The sequence below is a fragment of the Triticum urartu genome, chromosome 6A, assembly GCF_056163025.1.
Source record: "Triticum urartu cultivar PI428250 chromosome 6A, HENAU_Tu73, whole genome shotgun sequence".
Classification (NCBI taxonomy): domain Eukaryota; kingdom Viridiplantae; phylum Streptophyta; class Magnoliopsida; order Poales; family Poaceae; genus Triticum; species Triticum urartu.
Window position 1 is genome coordinate 39,863,744 of NC_141878.1, and position 16,054 is coordinate 39,879,797.

The following is a 16,054-nucleotide window of genomic DNA, read 5'->3' on the forward strand; positions in this document are numbered from 1 at the left end:
TACAAAGCGTCTTACATCATTGTAAGTTAGTATGGTTGCCAACGCATAAACACATACAAAACCGGATAAATATTTTCTATCATGATAATTATTGGATTTCTTTTAGCCCTTTTACATTTCAATTAGTTCTTGTAAATCATCTTTATTTCATATAGAAGTCGTTGTAGTCACATATCATCTTCTATTTCCTATTATCCATAGTAGGTAGCTATATAATTTTGGCAGTCCACACAACCAAAAAATATATATAATTTGATCCAAATTAGTACAAATATATATTTTGCTATGCAGATTAGTAGAATAAAATAAGATTTGAGAATTAAACATCTTGAACAATATAATTGCACCGTAAGGCAGTTTATACTTTTTTTTTCTGGCTGCACTCGAAGAGAAGACTATACTACATGTCTATATTACTGCATTAATAAATAATTACTGATTTTATTTAAATGAGAATATTTTCCAGCTATTACTCTATGCAGCAACATAACCACTATTGTGTCTCGCTTTTGAAAATACAATTTGAGCGACATCAAACATTGTGTATCCATTTGATTTATATTTTTAAAAACATTTATTTTTTTATTATGTGAATTCACCTGTTTTACGTTTGAGACGTATGTTGCACGTGCATACTTATTAGTTTAGATAAACTTACAACTGTAATTTCCGAAACACAGTCTCAAAAAAAAACAGAAACACAACTCACTTTTGAAACAAAGATAGTTATAGATATATAAAACACAACTGCTGTCAAATTTACTGAATATTTCCAAAACAGCATATACTCATTAATATCGTATGAAAAATGAAGAATATGCACAATCAGAATTAGCTGGTCAGAAGGGAGGAGTCATCCTGAGCTATCGTTTAAGCTTGTTCTGCACAATACTTGAAGACAAATAAAGTATACTACTACTGAAAAATCACGGCCACGATACATAAGTGATCATGGTTTACTTATCTAAACAAATTTAGCCTGCCAAGATGAAACTGTACTGGTATATATATCAGAATTGGATCAGAACCGCATTCTGTTTCCTTTCTACATCAACACAGGCAGACTCATAGTGGCTTGCCTACTTAAACAGAGATGAACAGCATTCCCTTGTCTCTATCATTTTTTAGGTCCAACAAGGTTGTATTCACGGTGAGTGATATTATCTTCGGAAATGAATACCATGGCAAAAACTGGCTAAATGACACACTCTCCACTTGGCCATCAACCATTTGGCCGCATAACAGCGAAAATCGCGCCCGTCCCAATTTCCCGAAAACAGCGAAATACGATGCTCGATGCTCGGAAAATACATCATGAGTCATCCAGGTTAAATGACGGTTATGCCCTCCGAACGGAACTCCGGTGCCCATATAAGAAGAGCCCACACTGCCACAGTCTCTCACACACTCACCACAGCACTTGTCTCCACTCCCTGATCCCGAAGAAGAAGAAGCCATAGCCCATAGCTTGCGCGAGGAAGGAGATGGAGGCGAAGAAGCTGAAGGGGGCGGCCACCATGGCCGCGCTGTGCGTGCTCCTCCTCCTGGCGCTGCTGCCCAGGAGGCGGCCGCCAAGTCGGAGTTCTGCAAGTGCTTCGACGACTGCTACTCCGGGTGCGTGAACGACAACGTGCCGGGCTACGCCTGCGATGTGTTCTGCGCCAACAAGTGCAGCCCCAACACCAACCTGCAGCCCGGCTATGGCGTCGGCGTCGGCTCTGCCGCCGCCACCTGCAGGATGGCCTGCAAGATACAGATCTGCGGCCACTCAGCGGCGGCGCCGACCGGTAAGACGACGGACCATCTTGATCACATTAATTCTTCTTCTTCTTCTTGATGAGTTGAAAATCTGCGTGTTCTTTTCTTTTTGACAAGAATACTTCCATGTTTTGTTCTGATCGATGATTTCTGTTCTTGCATTGCAATTTCTGCAGATGCAGCTGACGCCGACGTCTGCGTGCAGAACTGCAACAGGAAGCTGAGCCAGATGGCCCAGACTGATTATCCGCCAAACCGCTCCGTTTTAGGAGAAGAGAAGAAGATTTGAAGAGCTACCTTGTCGATCAAGGGATCAGTACATATACTATATGAATATGATGCTGAATGGCTGTGATTGTAGCAGCAACCAATAAATTGAGTATGTCGATATGTAAGGCATAATATACATAATATGAAGTTCATTTGGCTTTGATTTGGCATTTCCAAAGTTTTTTTGTCTTTTTTGCGACGAAAAAGTGCGACCTTTCCCCCCTTAACTTAACCCAGAGATGAGAAAAATTTAGGCAACTGATACAACACCCAAGGCTTCATAGCATCTTAAAAAAAAGAATGAAAAGTAGCACTGGAACCATATATTAGAGCTGGTTGTTGAGTCGCCAGCCATATACGCAGTAGCAAATAATACCAGGCTAAGGCAAGTGCAAATTCAGTTCAACTCACAAGAACTTCTTCCCAACATTCCTAACATCAGACTGAGACTACCGATGGGATTCAACATTCATTATTCAGAACAGTGCTTCTAAATATTGAGGCGCGAAGTTAACAACAAAAAACACGCAAAATAAGGGACATAAAGGTACATAGGCAAAGCAATGACAGTAGCTAGCATATGATTGATTTAATGAATGCGCATGGCACAATGACATTTCAGAGAAAAGCTCAAAACTAAACAAGGAGACATTAGGGAGATATTTAAATAAAGTTACAACTGTAAATTCAGAAATACAACTCAGTTTTGATAAACACACACACTAATAGATAGTATATAGAACACACCTACTGCCAAATTTACTGAATATTTCCAGAACAGCATATACTCATTAATATCGTATGAAAAATGAAGAACATGCACAATCAGACTATTAGCTGGTCAGAAAGGAGTCGTCATCCGGAGCTATCGTTGAAGCTTGTTCTACACAATACTGGAAGACAAATAAAGTATACTACTACTGAAAAATCACAGCCACAATACGTAAGTGATCATGATTTACTTATCTGAACAAATTTAGCCTACCAAGATGAGAGTGAGATCATTTTATTCTGGCACCAACTATCCGACTGGAATAGCATCCAGAAGCTTGTAAACTGCCTGGAAGTATTTGCTTGCTGTCATGCCAATGAAGTATGATCTCTCTCACGCGTAGCTGTACAGCTAAAGCGATACTAGTAGAGTAATGTTCAGTTGTTCACTCGACTGGTATATAAACAGCACTGGATCATAACTGAATTCTGTTTCCTTTCTACATCTACACAGGCAGACTCATAGTGGCTTGCCTACAAAAACAAAGATGAGCAGCCTTGCCATGTCTCTAATCATTTTTCAGGTCCAACATGGTTATATTTATAGTGGGTGATCAGTGATATCATCTTCAGGAATGAATACAATTTGCAAAACTGACTAGAGGACACACGTACTCCACCTAGCCTATATCCATTTGCTGAAAATACGCCGCCGCATAACCCGGCGGCGATGCTAGGGAAATCGTGTCCATTTGATTTACCAGGAGATAGCAGTACTTAATGTTCAGTTGTTCACTCAAGACTGCAGGTATACAGAAACAGCATTGTATCAAAACTGATCAACTGAATTATGTTTCCTTTCTACATCAACACAGGCAGATTCATAGTGGCTTGCGAAAACAGAGATGAGCAGCATTCACTTGTCTCTAATCATTTTTAGGTCCAAGGTTAGTCTCATGGAGTCATGGTGAGTGATATTCCCTCCTATCCATAATAAGTGTTGTCGTTTTAGTGGATCGGAGGGAATATTATTTTAAGAAAATGAGTACCCCGGCAAAACTGGCTACAGGACACACTCCACCTGGCTTTCATCCATTCGCCGAAAACACGCCGCCGCATAACCCGGAGCCGTGCTAGGGAAATCATGCCCATTTGATTTACCAGGAAATAGCAAAATACTACAGCACATTACAAGTTATATATCCGGGCCATGACGATATTGCCCTCATATCTCCAGTGCCCGTATAAGCACCCAAACTTCAACACAAACTCTCACACTCTCATCACAGCAGCTCTCTCCTCCCATCCCTTGATCCCGAAGAAGAAGAGGCTGTAGCTTGCATGAGGAGGAAGATGGAGGCGAAGAGGTCGAGGCCGCCCACCATTGCCGCACTGTGCGTGCTCCTCCTCCTGGTGCTGCTGCCCGGGGAGGTGGCCGCCAAGTCCAAGTTCTGCAAGTGCTTCGACGACTGCTTCCCCGGGTGCACGAACGACGACGTGCCGCGCTTCCTCTGCAAAGTGTTCTGCGCCAACAAGTGCAGCCCCAACCAGGCCGCCAGAGGCGGCGACGCCATGTGCAGGATGGCCTGCAACAAGCTGGATATCGAAATCTGCGGCTGGTCAGCGGCACCGACAGGTAAGATGTCGGACCATCTTGATCAGTGACCACATCGCGTTTGCTCCATCGAGTCTGCGTTTCCTTTTCTTCTGACAAGTGTCATTTGTGCTTCTGTTCTCATGGTTTTGCAGATGCAGCTGATGCGGCCATCTGCGTGGAAAGCTGCAACAAGAAATGGAGCCACAATTAAGGCCCACAATTAAGCTGTTACGTTTTAGGAGAAGTAAAAAGATATCTACGGTGCTTGTCGATCATGTGATCGTATATATGATGTTGAACCTCTCCGTAATTGTAGCAGCAACCAATAAAATGAGTATCTCAATATGTAACGTGTAAGGCATACATACACAATACAAAGTTAATTTGGCTTTGATTTGGCATTCCCATGACTGGATCGTAACAACCAAATGTAAATCCTCTGTGTGCGACTTTGTTTTCGTTATAACTTATCGCATAGAAGCTAGCTCATAATTTTTTTCAAATGTTAGCCAATTCATAAAAGAATCCAAAATTTGGGCAGCTGATCTAACATCCATGGCTTCACAGCATCTCAAAATAGAAGGAAATCGCCATCCATTTATGCAGTAGAAAATAGCACCAGGCTACTGCAGGTACAATTCAGTTCAACTTGTAGGAGCTTCTTCTTCCCAAACTCCCAGGTCAGACTATTTCATGGGATTCAACATTCATTATAGTCAGAACTGTGGTTTAAATATTGTGGTACAAAATTCAACCCGCAAAAAACAAACACGCACAAAACCACTATGATAATAACCTCGGATCTTAAACTGGTAGACTCAGCATCCATAACTGTGCCTATCAGCATAGACCAATTGCATGTAGCATCGAAGCAGGCTCATTTTCCGCATAGCGGATACTTCAGTTTCAGTAGATGATTTTGCGGCATGAATTCACAAGGGTTTGTAACATATGCAAGGTTTTCAGGTGGTGCTTGCCTGTGTAAAAGAATGAACAGATAATTTGCCGCATGTAACTAGAAGAATTTTTTTTCTGGCTTGTCTGTGTTACACTGGAATTATTACATCCAAATGGCAGAAGCTTTTAAACTGGTTGGAAGTATTTACCTCCTGCCATGTCAATGAAATCTGATTCCTCTCACGCGCAAATATATAAAAACAGCTAAAGAGATATTACCAAACATAGGATAACCTCAACTATTATATAAAAACAGCAATGCATCAAAAACTGCATTCAATTTTCTTTCTACATCAACACAAACAGCTTCATAAGGGCTTGTCTAATCAGTTAAAGATCCGAGGGTATTCTCGTAGTGATTGATATTTTGTTCAGAAAATGAATACCATGGCAAAACTGACTACAGGACACTCCACCTGGCCATCACCCATTCGCCGAAACATGCCAAGCAATCGAGCCGTGACGCGACGTTATGAAATCATAGTCTTGATTTGCACTGAAAATAGCGAAATACTATGCTCGATGCTTTCGGTGTCTCAGCCGCAAGCATTTCGCCAAGGATTGCGAGGAGCCGCTAAAGTGCTGGCGTTGCTACAAAGATTTCCATCTTGCCAGCCAGTGCCTTGGCCCTTCGTCAAAGCTCTCCTCGACGGTGCCTTCCCACGGTCCTCGACTTGGTGTTGGGAATCGCCGTGACGCGCCGGCCAGCCATGCTTCTAGGAAGCGCTCATACGCCGAGGCTCTCTTAGCGCCACCCCTTGGAGATCGCTTGGCTCGTAGTGTGGACGGCTGTGTCTTCCCTCTCGCTCCGGTTGAGCAGGATCTTCTTGCTGCTATGCTCTCGGCTAGGCCGGTGGGCATCGATCCGTGGCCTAATGATCCTATGCTTGATGAAGCAATGGTGCCTTCCCCTCAGGTTTTGCCTGTCATCCTTGGTCCTAGGGACTGCTCCGCTTGGGGCGATGACATGTGGTTCAGCCATGGTGCCTCGTCCGTAGGGAGTGAGGAATATGTTGATCCTATGTGCTCAGAGGCTACTCTTCTCTCGCCACACCATGGAGGCTCCTCCTCGTCTTCTGTGGTGCACTCCCTTGTACGTCTGATGCCGAGTCCAGAGGAGCCGCTCGGTTTCAACGCGCCTGATGTTCTGGTTGAGCCTATGGATGAGGTGTGCAATGTTGTTGCGAAGGTGGTGCAAACTAAAGCGGCACCACTATCTCTGGAGTATTTTCTCAGCAAGGTTACTTGTTCGCTCCCACAACCTCTGCTTGGGACCCCAGTGCCTTCGCATGGGGAGAAGAATGGCGGGCGACAGAGCGGGCGTCTGGATAAGAAGAACAAGGCGTGCAATATCCCGACATCCAAGCGTGTAGAGTATAGAATATTGGAGGCTTTTGATGAGTTGCCGGAGGTTGGCAAAGCAGAGGGGCCAGAGCAAAAGATGCAAGCATACCTGGACATGTACAAAAAACCGCTCTCACCGCAAGTGATCGAGGCGTTGAGCTCTTTGGCGAGGATCGCTGGGAAGTTAAAGTTGGACCTATCAGGATGTTTTCCACCTGATAATGTTAGCACATGATTCTTTGAGGCCGAGTCAGAAGAGTCTTTCGGTATGGACAGTTTCCCTTCGGCGAGTGGCAGTTATTTTGGTTGCACTTGAGCCTCGCCTAGCTGCCTTGGGCTTGGATGCTTTGGTGTCTGGCTCTGATGTTGTCCCTTGATGCTATAGTTGTCTTGTCCCTGTCCCCAAGTTCTAGTGCCTTTTTTCTCGTTTTCTTTTTTTCTTTCTTTTTGGGGTTTCATTCGGTTTTCCCTGGTTAGCCGAGAATGTTAGATTTTTGGGTCCGGTTTTCCTTATAAACTGGACCAACTCTCTTCTTCTCAATGAAATGCAGGAACCCCCTGCCCCTTTTGAGGTGTTCTCGAAAAAAAAACTGCCTTACGAATTATCCAGGCCAAATGTCGGTTTTGCCCTCAGAGCTCCTGTGCCCCAAAACTGACTAGCAGAGTCACCAGTCAGTCACCAACAGCAGTTCCTTCTCCTCTTGTGACCCTGAAGGAAGAGATGGTGAAGAAGACAGTGGCAGCCACTGCCGCGTTGTGCATCATGCTCCTCGTGCTGCCGTCCATGTCCGAGTTCTGCAAGTGCTTCGATGTGTGCTACCCCAGGTGCAGGAGCGCCGGCATGCCGCACTTGGCCTGCATTCCGTTCTGCGCCAAGAAGTGCAGCTGCAACACGCCAATACCAACCAGGCCGTCGACAGTGGCGCCGCCACGTGCATGATGGCCTGCAAGATACACTTCTTGACAGTGGCGCCAGCCGGTAAGACGGCAGACCACCTTGATCACGTTTTTCCTCTTCTTGACGAGTTGAATCTGCCTGTTCTTTTACATTTGACATGAACAATTTCGTCTTGCATTGCTATTTTGCAGATGCGGCTGACGCCGACCTCTGCGTGCAGAACTGCAACAAGATATGGAGCCACAAGGCCCATAATTAAGTTCCAAGCTGCTCCCTTTTAGGAGGAGAGAACAAGATTTGAAGAGCTAGCTTGCTGATCATGCGATGGTATATATATACGATGTCGAACCGCTGTGATTGTGGCAACAACCGATAAAATTAATTTCTGTGGCTGTCATCTATACGTTGAGGCATATCAATAATAATGTTAACATGTCTTTGTTTGGCCTGCCCCTGACTCATGCCTCTAAAATGAGCTTCTATACTTAGAGGCATATACATAATAATAAGGCTTTTGACAATTATCACAATTGCCATTCCGTGGCAAAACCAAAATAAATTAGAGTGGCAATTGTGATACATTGTCAAAAGCTAGAGTGGCAAAAGTGAAATAAAATTAATTTGCTATTGCCACATAATGGCAATTGTGATATTTTTCAAAAGCTAAGAGTGCCAATACTGAAATGTCAAAATCTAGAGTGGCATAAGGAAAATTGGCAAAATCTAGAGTGGCAAAAACAAAATTTTCCCTGGCTTTGATTTGGCCTATCTCTGGCCCTGACACGATCATAACTACCAATTTTACTTGTCTTTTTTAGAGGAAAAAAGCGAAAATATATTTCTTGAACTAATTAACTCACAGAGGATTTAAAATTCAAACATTAGCCAAACATCAGGACCTTCACCACACCTCAGACAAAGAAGACAAGAAAAAACATCCCAGAAGCAAAGTAGCATTACTACTGAAACATTCGCCTCGCTTCAGACAAGGATGAAAAAGAACATATCCGAGCCAAAAAAGTAACATTGCTACTGAAACTTAGAGCAAATCAAGGCTGGTATGGATTTAGCTTTGATGTACATATCCCTGTACTGATAAGAACAACCAAATTGTTCATCTTTACTTTTTGCAAGGAAATAAGCGAGATGTTTCATTTCTTCAGAAGCTAGCTCCAAAAACATTTCAAATGCTAGCCGGCTCATGAAAGAATCCGAAATTCAGTCAAATCAAATATTAGCATCCCAAAGAAAGCAGAGTAGCACTGAAACCCTACCCTGGTTGAATCGCCAGTAGAAGCAAATAGCAGAGTAACTGACAAAAAACTACCAGTTTTGGGGTTGGCGTCCCACAGAACTACAACTATCAAAATTTTGACCGAAAACTACCACTTTTTTCGTAATTCGTCCCTAAAAACTACAACTTTCGGCTGATGACTGTTTTAGACGTTTTAAACACATTTATGACAAGTAGGACCCACCCATCAGGGCTGACGTGGCAGGAAAGTCAACGTCATTTATTTTGACCGTTATGACAAGTAGGGCCCAGACGTGAGCATCCATCTTATTCTTCGTCCTCCTCTTCTCTCTATGTGGCATTTCAACAAACACTTACTGTGCATCGACCGTGGGCGAGGACTCTGCCAAGATGGAAATAAAATCATTTTTTTTCTGGCACCAACTATTCTGCTGGAATTACATCCAGAAGCTTGTAAACTGCTTGGAAGTATTTACTTGCTGACATGCTATTGAAGTCTGACCTCTCTCATGCGTAGCTGTACAGCTAAAGAGATACTAGTAGAACAATGTTCAGTTGTTCACTTGACTGTTATATAAACAGCATTGGATTTGGATCAGAACTGCATTCTGTTTCCTTTTTACATCAACGCAGGCAGATACATGAGGGGATTGTCTTAGAAAACAGAGATGACCGGCATTCCCTTATCTCTAATCATGTTTAGATCAAAGTTAGTTTCATGGTGAGTGACATTATCTTCAGAAAATGAGTACCATGGCAAAACTGGCTACGGGACACACTCCAGCTGGCCTTCATCCATTCGCCAAAAACACGCCGCTGCATAACCCGGCCCTGGTTGAATCCTTAGCTATGCATTCAGTAGCAAATAGCAGCAGGAAGGCAGGTGCAATTCAGTTCAACTCACAGGAGCTTCTTCCCAACTCCCAGGTCATGCCTACTGATGGGATTCAACATTAGTTATTAGTCAGAACTATACTTCTAAATATTGAGGTGCAAATTCAATAACAACAAAAACACGCATAAAACGGGACATAAAAGAACATAGGCAAAGAAATATATGATTCAATGAAGGCGCATGGCAGAATGACGTTGCCAAAAATAAACGAGGCATCATTGAGATATTTACATAAACTTACAACTGTAACTTGAGAAGCACAACTTACAATAATTTGAAACAAAAACAGTAGTAGATATACAGAACACATCATTGTCAAATTTACTGAATATTCCCATAACAACACACTCATTAATATCGTAAAATAAAGAATACACACACTCAGACTATTAGCTGGTTAGAACTCAGAAGGGACTGGAGTCATCTGGAGCTATTCTTAAGTTTATTATACACAATATTGCAAGAAAAACAAAATATACTAGTACTAAAATCTCGTGACAAAATAACCACACATCTTAAACTGATAGCCACAACATCCATAAATGTGTCTAGCAGCATGAACACAGTTGCGTGTAGCATCCAAGTAGGCTCATTTTCCGCAGAGCGGATACTTGTATATGATTTGCGGCATGAGTTCGCAATGGTTTGTAACATGTGCAAGGTTTTCGGATGTGCTTGCTTGTGTAAAAGAATGAAAGGATAATTTTCTAGAAGTTCTTTTTTCTGTCTTGTTTGTGTAACATCCAGAAGGCAGAAGCTTGTAAACTGCTTGGAAATATTTATTTTACCTGTTGCCACGTCAATGAAATCTGAATAACAAGATGTGGAAATTGCTGTGGAATGGTCTACCCACACGGCAAGTGAAAAGGCATAGACACTTGGAGGTCATTGAGCAGTGCCAAAGGTGTGGTTACGAAACAGAGGATAGCTTTCATGCGGTTGTGTCTTGCCCGATGGCAAGGGCTGTTGGGACAGCATGAGCGAGGTCTGGAAGATCCCTACAAAGGAGTCTATACTAAATACTGGGCATGAATGGCTGTTTGATTTACTGGTCACACTCACGGATGTGGAGAGGATGAGGGTCCTTATGATTATATGGAGAAATTGGCAAGTCCGAAATGATATATTGCATGATAAGACGCCGTCTCCAGTTGAAGCGACACGAATTTTCTTGCAAAGTTATGTTTCATCCTTGCAACAAATCAAGTTAAATAATGGAAGAGATGTGGTGAAAGGAAAGGGGCCAGCTATAGTGGAGGATCCCACTGATAGGAATGTACGTTCCAAACATCCCAAAGAGCATAATCCATGGCCTCCACCTCCAGCGGGTTGGTTGGCTGTTACCACAGATGGATCTTTTGGAACATGTGATGATGGGGCTGGGGCGACAATGGTAGTAAGAGATAACAACGGTAGGCATGTGCTTTCAGCATGCTGGTATATCCCACACTGTGCAGATGCTTTTGAAGCAGAAATGATGGCAGTCAGGGAAGGAGTCAAAGTAGCACTGATGCATACCTCCTCATCGTTTATCATTCAAACTGACTGTGCTGCTGTTGTTAAGGTAATGAGGGAGACTGGGCAGAACAAGTCATACCTAGGCCAATTGATACAAGAGATTAAGGAGTTGTTGAGTGAAAGGGAGCATGTTTTCTTATGTATTGATCGTTTGCAGAATAGGGCTGCAGATCGGCTAGCTTATATGTCGAGAGCGGAGCATCGAACCGACTTGTGGTTGCAGGATGCCCCATAGGCTCTGAATAACTTGCTGGCTGCTGATTGTAATCCTATCATTGTTTAATAAAGCTCCTTTTCCACCGCAAAAAAAATGAAATCTGATTTCTCTCACGCGCAACTGTACAGCTAACGAGATATTACCAAACATAGGATAACCTCCACTGTTATATAAAAACAGCAATGTATCAAAAACTGCATTCGGTTTTCTTTCTACATCAGCACAAACAGCTTCATAAAGGCTTGGCTAATCAGTTTAAGATCCGAGGGTATTCTCATAGTGATTGATATTTTGTTCAGAAAATGAATACCATGGCAAACTGACTACAGGACGCAGGGGCGGAGCTAGCCTAATGCAAGGGTATGCAATGCATACCCAATATTTTATACAGAGAAGTTTTAGTATATATGCTCCTGTATGCATTTATATACTGTTTGGCCATCAGTTACGTACAGCGCTGGAGACAAACAAAGCAGAAAACAATTCTGTTGCCACCTGGGCCAACATGCTAACTGGGCTGCTAGTGTACTATCTACTAGGCCTTGAGGGCTTGCCGCTGGCTGATTAACCCCAAAAGTTGAGGAGATTAGGAGCCAGCCGACGTGTGCGGTTCCAAGTTCCAATCGCAAAACTGGCATCGCCTAATTGCTATGCGCGGATGAGGGCGCCATCGTCTGTTGCAGATTAGGCCGCCGCCGGTAGATTGCCTCCCCAATCACCATTCCTCCATAGTCCGCAGCGACCCAGGCACACAGCGCATCGGCCCTCCAGGAAAGCACAGGCAAAGCCGCCAACATCAGCGTGCTAAATGCCTCGATCATCTGATCGTGGTTGGTTAGTGTTCTATTCATTTTCATTAATCTTGATATCTCCAAACTACCAGTCGAGGATAGATCATTATTTTGGTTCCTTATGTGAAGAATAAGTTAATAGACAAAATGGGGAATAATATTTAAATGACTGCTTGGTTAATTGTGAGCACAATTTTTTCATGAAAGAAAAGGAAGACACAATCATTTCTCACTTTTGTTATGTTATTGTGATTCTTCTTGTTCTGCAATGTAACCAAATAACTGAAGACACATTTGCTACAAAGAAAAAATTATAGTTTAATTGGTATTATTGTCTACTCCCTTCGTCTCAACATTTATACTGAAGTTGTACTAAATCAGAGGCAATAATTTTTTTATGTCTTGCATTATTGTGCACCAAAAATATATTTTTGATTCCGCATACCCATGTCGAAAATGCTGGCTCCGCCACTGAGGACACTCCACCTGGCCATCACCCATTCGCCAAAACACGCCGCACAATTGAGCCGTGACGCGGCACTATAAAATCATAGTCATTTGATTTGCGCTGAAAATGGCGAAATACTATGCTCGGCTCCCTTACTAATTATCCAGGCCAAATGTCGGTTTTGCCCTTGGAGCTCCAGTGCCTCCTATAAGAAGAACCACAAAACTGACTAGCAGAGTCACCAGTCAGTCACCAACAGCAGTCCCCTCCTCCCTTCTCCTATTGATCCTTAAGAAGCATCGTTCATTGGTCCGAGAAAGAGATGGAGGTGAAGAAGAGAGCGGCAGCCATTGCCGCCCTGTGCATCATGCTCCTCCTCGTGCTGCTGTCCGGGCAGCGGCAGCAGGTGGCCGCCATGTCCGACTTCTGCAAGTGCTTCAACGACTGCTACCCCGGGTGCAAGAGCCCCGGCGTGCCGCGCTGGCTCTGCATCCCGTTCTGCGCCAACAAGTGCAGCCCCAACACCAACCAGGCCGGCGACGGTGTCGGCTCTGCCGCCGCCACGTGCAGGATGGCCTGCAAGATACACATCTGTGACTTTTCAGAGGCGCCAGCCGGTAAGACAGCAGACCACCTTGAGTCCTTGATCGCATTCTTCTTCTTCTTCTTGATGAGTTGAATATGTTCTGAGGATTTCTGTTCTTGCGTTGCTATTTTGCAGATGCAGCTGACGCCGACGTCTGCGTGCAGAACTGCAACAAGATGAAAATATGGAGCCACAAGGCCCATAATTAGCTTCCAAGCTGCTCTAGAGGAGAAAAAGATTTTAAGAGCTAGCTTGTCGATCATTGGATCATATATAAACGATGTTGAACTGCTGTGATTGTGGCAGCAACCAATAAAATGAGTTTCTGTGTCTGTCATGTCATCTATACTACTAAATGTAGAGGCCTATCAATAGTAATTTTAATCGGTGTTAGTTTGATTTGGTCAACACCTGATTCGATCATGACTACCAAAAATTATTTGCCTTTTAAATTTGTAAGGAAGAAGTGAAAACAAACATTCTCAAGCTAACTCATAGACGAGCTAAAGTTCAAATGTTACCCAAGCCGTGGAAACCTTCGCCACACCTCAGAGAAACGAGGAAAAAACGTCCCACAAGCAAAGTAGTATTGCTACTGAAACTTAAAAGCAAAGGCAGTAATCGATGTTCAGAAGCAAATCAAGGATAATATTGTTTTACCTATCCCTGTCCTGATAAGAACTAAATCATTTCTTCAGAAGCAACAGCAAGTGCGACGGTTTGGTTATGTATTTTCCGGCAGGAACAAGCGACCCATTTTATTTCTCATCAAAGAAGGCAGAGAAGCGCCGAAACCCATCCCTGTATATAAGCAGTAGCAAATAGCACCAGGGCTAAGGCAGGTGCAATTTGGTTCAGCTTACAGGAACTTCTTCCCAACTCCCAGGCCAGAGTACTGATGGGATTCATTCAGCATTCATTGGTCAGAACTAAGCTTCTAAATGCTGATACAGCATGGGCACACACTAAAGTGCTAGCAAGATCAATTGACGGGTGAATTTACCAAAAATTTGACTAATTCCTACAAGTGCACTACATAGCTGGCAGTGCATTCTACATAGAGGATCCATCTCCACGGCGAGCATACAAATGGAAGAAACTACACCCAACAGCTCTCTGCATCTCAGCCACTGGAATGTAACTTTAGATACCTGCAGAGCAAGCAATACCACCGGTCAAACATGCATAGTACCCAATAGCGGCCCATCTCAGCTGCACTTTATCAGCCCCTGTTCAGTATCTGAGCCTATTCCACTGAGAGCCCATGGTTTTCCTTTAGAAATTGATTGGACGAGAAAAAAATGAAATAAACACTATTTCTCATTAAATAAAACAAATAAGAACAAATTTTATTTGCCAGGAAAGCGACACAGCAACTTTGAAAGAAGTGGTAAACAAGCAATTTGTAAAGTGGAATGAAGTGCAAGTGGTAAACAAGATTTGTGCATGCAGGAAGGATTCAAGATCAAGGATGTGTAGCTGGTTGCAAGAGGTTTGCACAGACTGCTTGAAACAGGAGCTAGCCAAGCACTTGCACTAACCAAGGGCCTGTTTGGTAATCCACCAGCTCCACGAAATATTCAGAATCTGCGGAGCACCTATTCCCCTGCTCTGTAAATTTGAACTGAAGCCCGCTCCGCTCCGAAGCGGAGTTGTGGAGCAGAGGGACTCCGAACAGGCACTAAACCTGCATCAGTAATCAATGAAACAGAGCATTTATCTGCCTTCCATAGCTGGGACTTCCAAATTCAGTGGAAACTGGAAAGCGTGGAATGCACTCATATATTTTGTCTTATCAAAATTTTTGTATTAATCGAGTGCTAATCATTCATTAGCAAGCTAACCATATACTATACCATAAGCATGGCAGCTATTAACAAAGGCACCAAAAACTAGAAAACACTTAGTTTACAATGATCACACGCTGAGCTCTGTAAGGCTGCCTCCACTTTTTTGGACATACTATCCACTTCACTCGATTGGGTGGAGGCCTGGGGAACTTAATTAGCTGCGAGGGCACGTCTACGAACTAACTCCTGTAATCAATCATCTCATGATTCAGGAAAAAACTCTGGGGACCTATGTACATAGAACATGTGAGATAACCAAGATTGTTATTCCTTTGACATAATATTATATGAAACCAATCGAATCAGTAGAATCATAGAGTCAAAACGAAAAATGTCATTAGGAACATCGCATCATCATTAGTTGTATTTTGTAGTATGCCGGAGTGACTAGAATGCATCTTAGTTGGGAGTCACTAAAAGCAACCGTGACTACTACTCTGCACCTTTTCCTTTCTACACTCTGGAAAGCAACACCTTTGTGGTTGTTAAATGCTCCTTCTACTGTTTTAATATTAATTCCTTTTAGAAGCAAAGATGCACTTGGGTGACCAAGTATGGCTGAAGTATAATTTATAGGTTACGACTATGCAATAAGAACCAAAAATAATGAAAATTGCATAAGGTAAACAACTAAAATAAAACGTGGTCAGTTCTGAGCAATTAGCTTGATTTCTATATATCGAGCGATACAAATAAAATCCTGTTGTGAACACCTATGGGTTTGCAAGGACCAATAGCATAGATGCAGGGCAAATGCCTATGAAAAAAGGTATAAGTGGTTCGCCAATAAATCTATAAATAAGTAAGAAGAACTGTCAAGGGCCTCGGTGCCCAAGACAGCAGGACCTCAACTACGTAGTTCGTAGTCTCGGGGGATAGGAGCGCTAGGGTTTTTGCCTGGCTGCTCAATGGTGCGGGAGGAGAGGATAGGAGTAGAGGAAGAGGTAGGAGATAATAAC

The 16,054-nt window shown here is 43.1% G+C and overlaps 2 protein-coding genes and 1 pseudogene across 3 annotated transcripts; all 3 read left to right on the forward strand.

Moving 5' to 3' along the window:
* The first annotated feature begins 1,405 nt into the window (after window positions 1-1,405).
* Window positions 1,406-2,191, forward strand: LOC125517416 (uncharacterized; annotated as a pseudogene). The gene is made up of 2 exons (XR_015608841.1): window positions 1,406-1,787; window positions 1,935-2,191. The product of XR_015608841.1 is annotated as an uncharacterized LOC125517416 (transcript).
* Window positions 2,192-3,989: 1,798 nt separating this feature from the next.
* Window positions 3,990-4,730, forward strand: LOC125517457 (uncharacterized). Its single transcript, XM_048682658.2, has 2 exons — window positions 3,990-4,375; window positions 4,489-4,730. The coding sequence occupies exons 1-2, from the start codon at window positions 4,081-4,083 to the stop codon at window positions 4,545-4,547; spliced, it is 354 nt and encodes a 117-aa protein (XP_048538615.2). The 5' UTR covers window positions 3,990-4,080; the 3' UTR covers window positions 4,548-4,730.
* A 7,908-nt stretch (window positions 4,731-12,638) lies between these two features.
* LOC147963653 (uncharacterized) lies at window positions 12,639-13,653 on the forward strand. The gene is made up of 2 exons (XM_087531120.1): window positions 12,639-13,276; window positions 13,381-13,653. The coding sequence occupies exons 1-2, from the start codon at window positions 12,982-12,984 to the stop codon at window positions 13,452-13,454; spliced, it is 369 nt and encodes a 122-aa protein (XP_087387246.1). The 5' UTR covers window positions 12,639-12,981; the 3' UTR covers window positions 13,455-13,653.
* The last annotated feature ends 2,401 nt before the right edge of the window (window positions 13,654-16,054 follow it).

Bases quoted from the DNA above. Each gene is read 5' to 3' on its own strand.
- LOC125517457 (XM_048682658.2), top strand. From the start codon at position 4,081: ATGAGGAGGAAGATGGAGGCGAAGAGGTCGAGGCCGCCCACCATTGCC. The intron at 4,376-4,488 runs GTAAGATGTCGG...ATGGTTTTGCAG, and splicing joins CTGGTCAGCGGCACCGACAG to ATGCAGCTGATGCGGCCATC.
- LOC147963653 (XM_087531120.1), top strand. From the start codon at position 12,982: ATGGAGGTGAAGAAGAGAGCGGCAGCCATTGCCGCCCTGTGCATCATG. The intron at 13,277-13,380 runs GTAAGACAGCAG...GCTATTTTGCAG, and splicing joins CTTTTCAGAGGCGCCAGCCG to ATGCAGCTGACGCCGACGTC.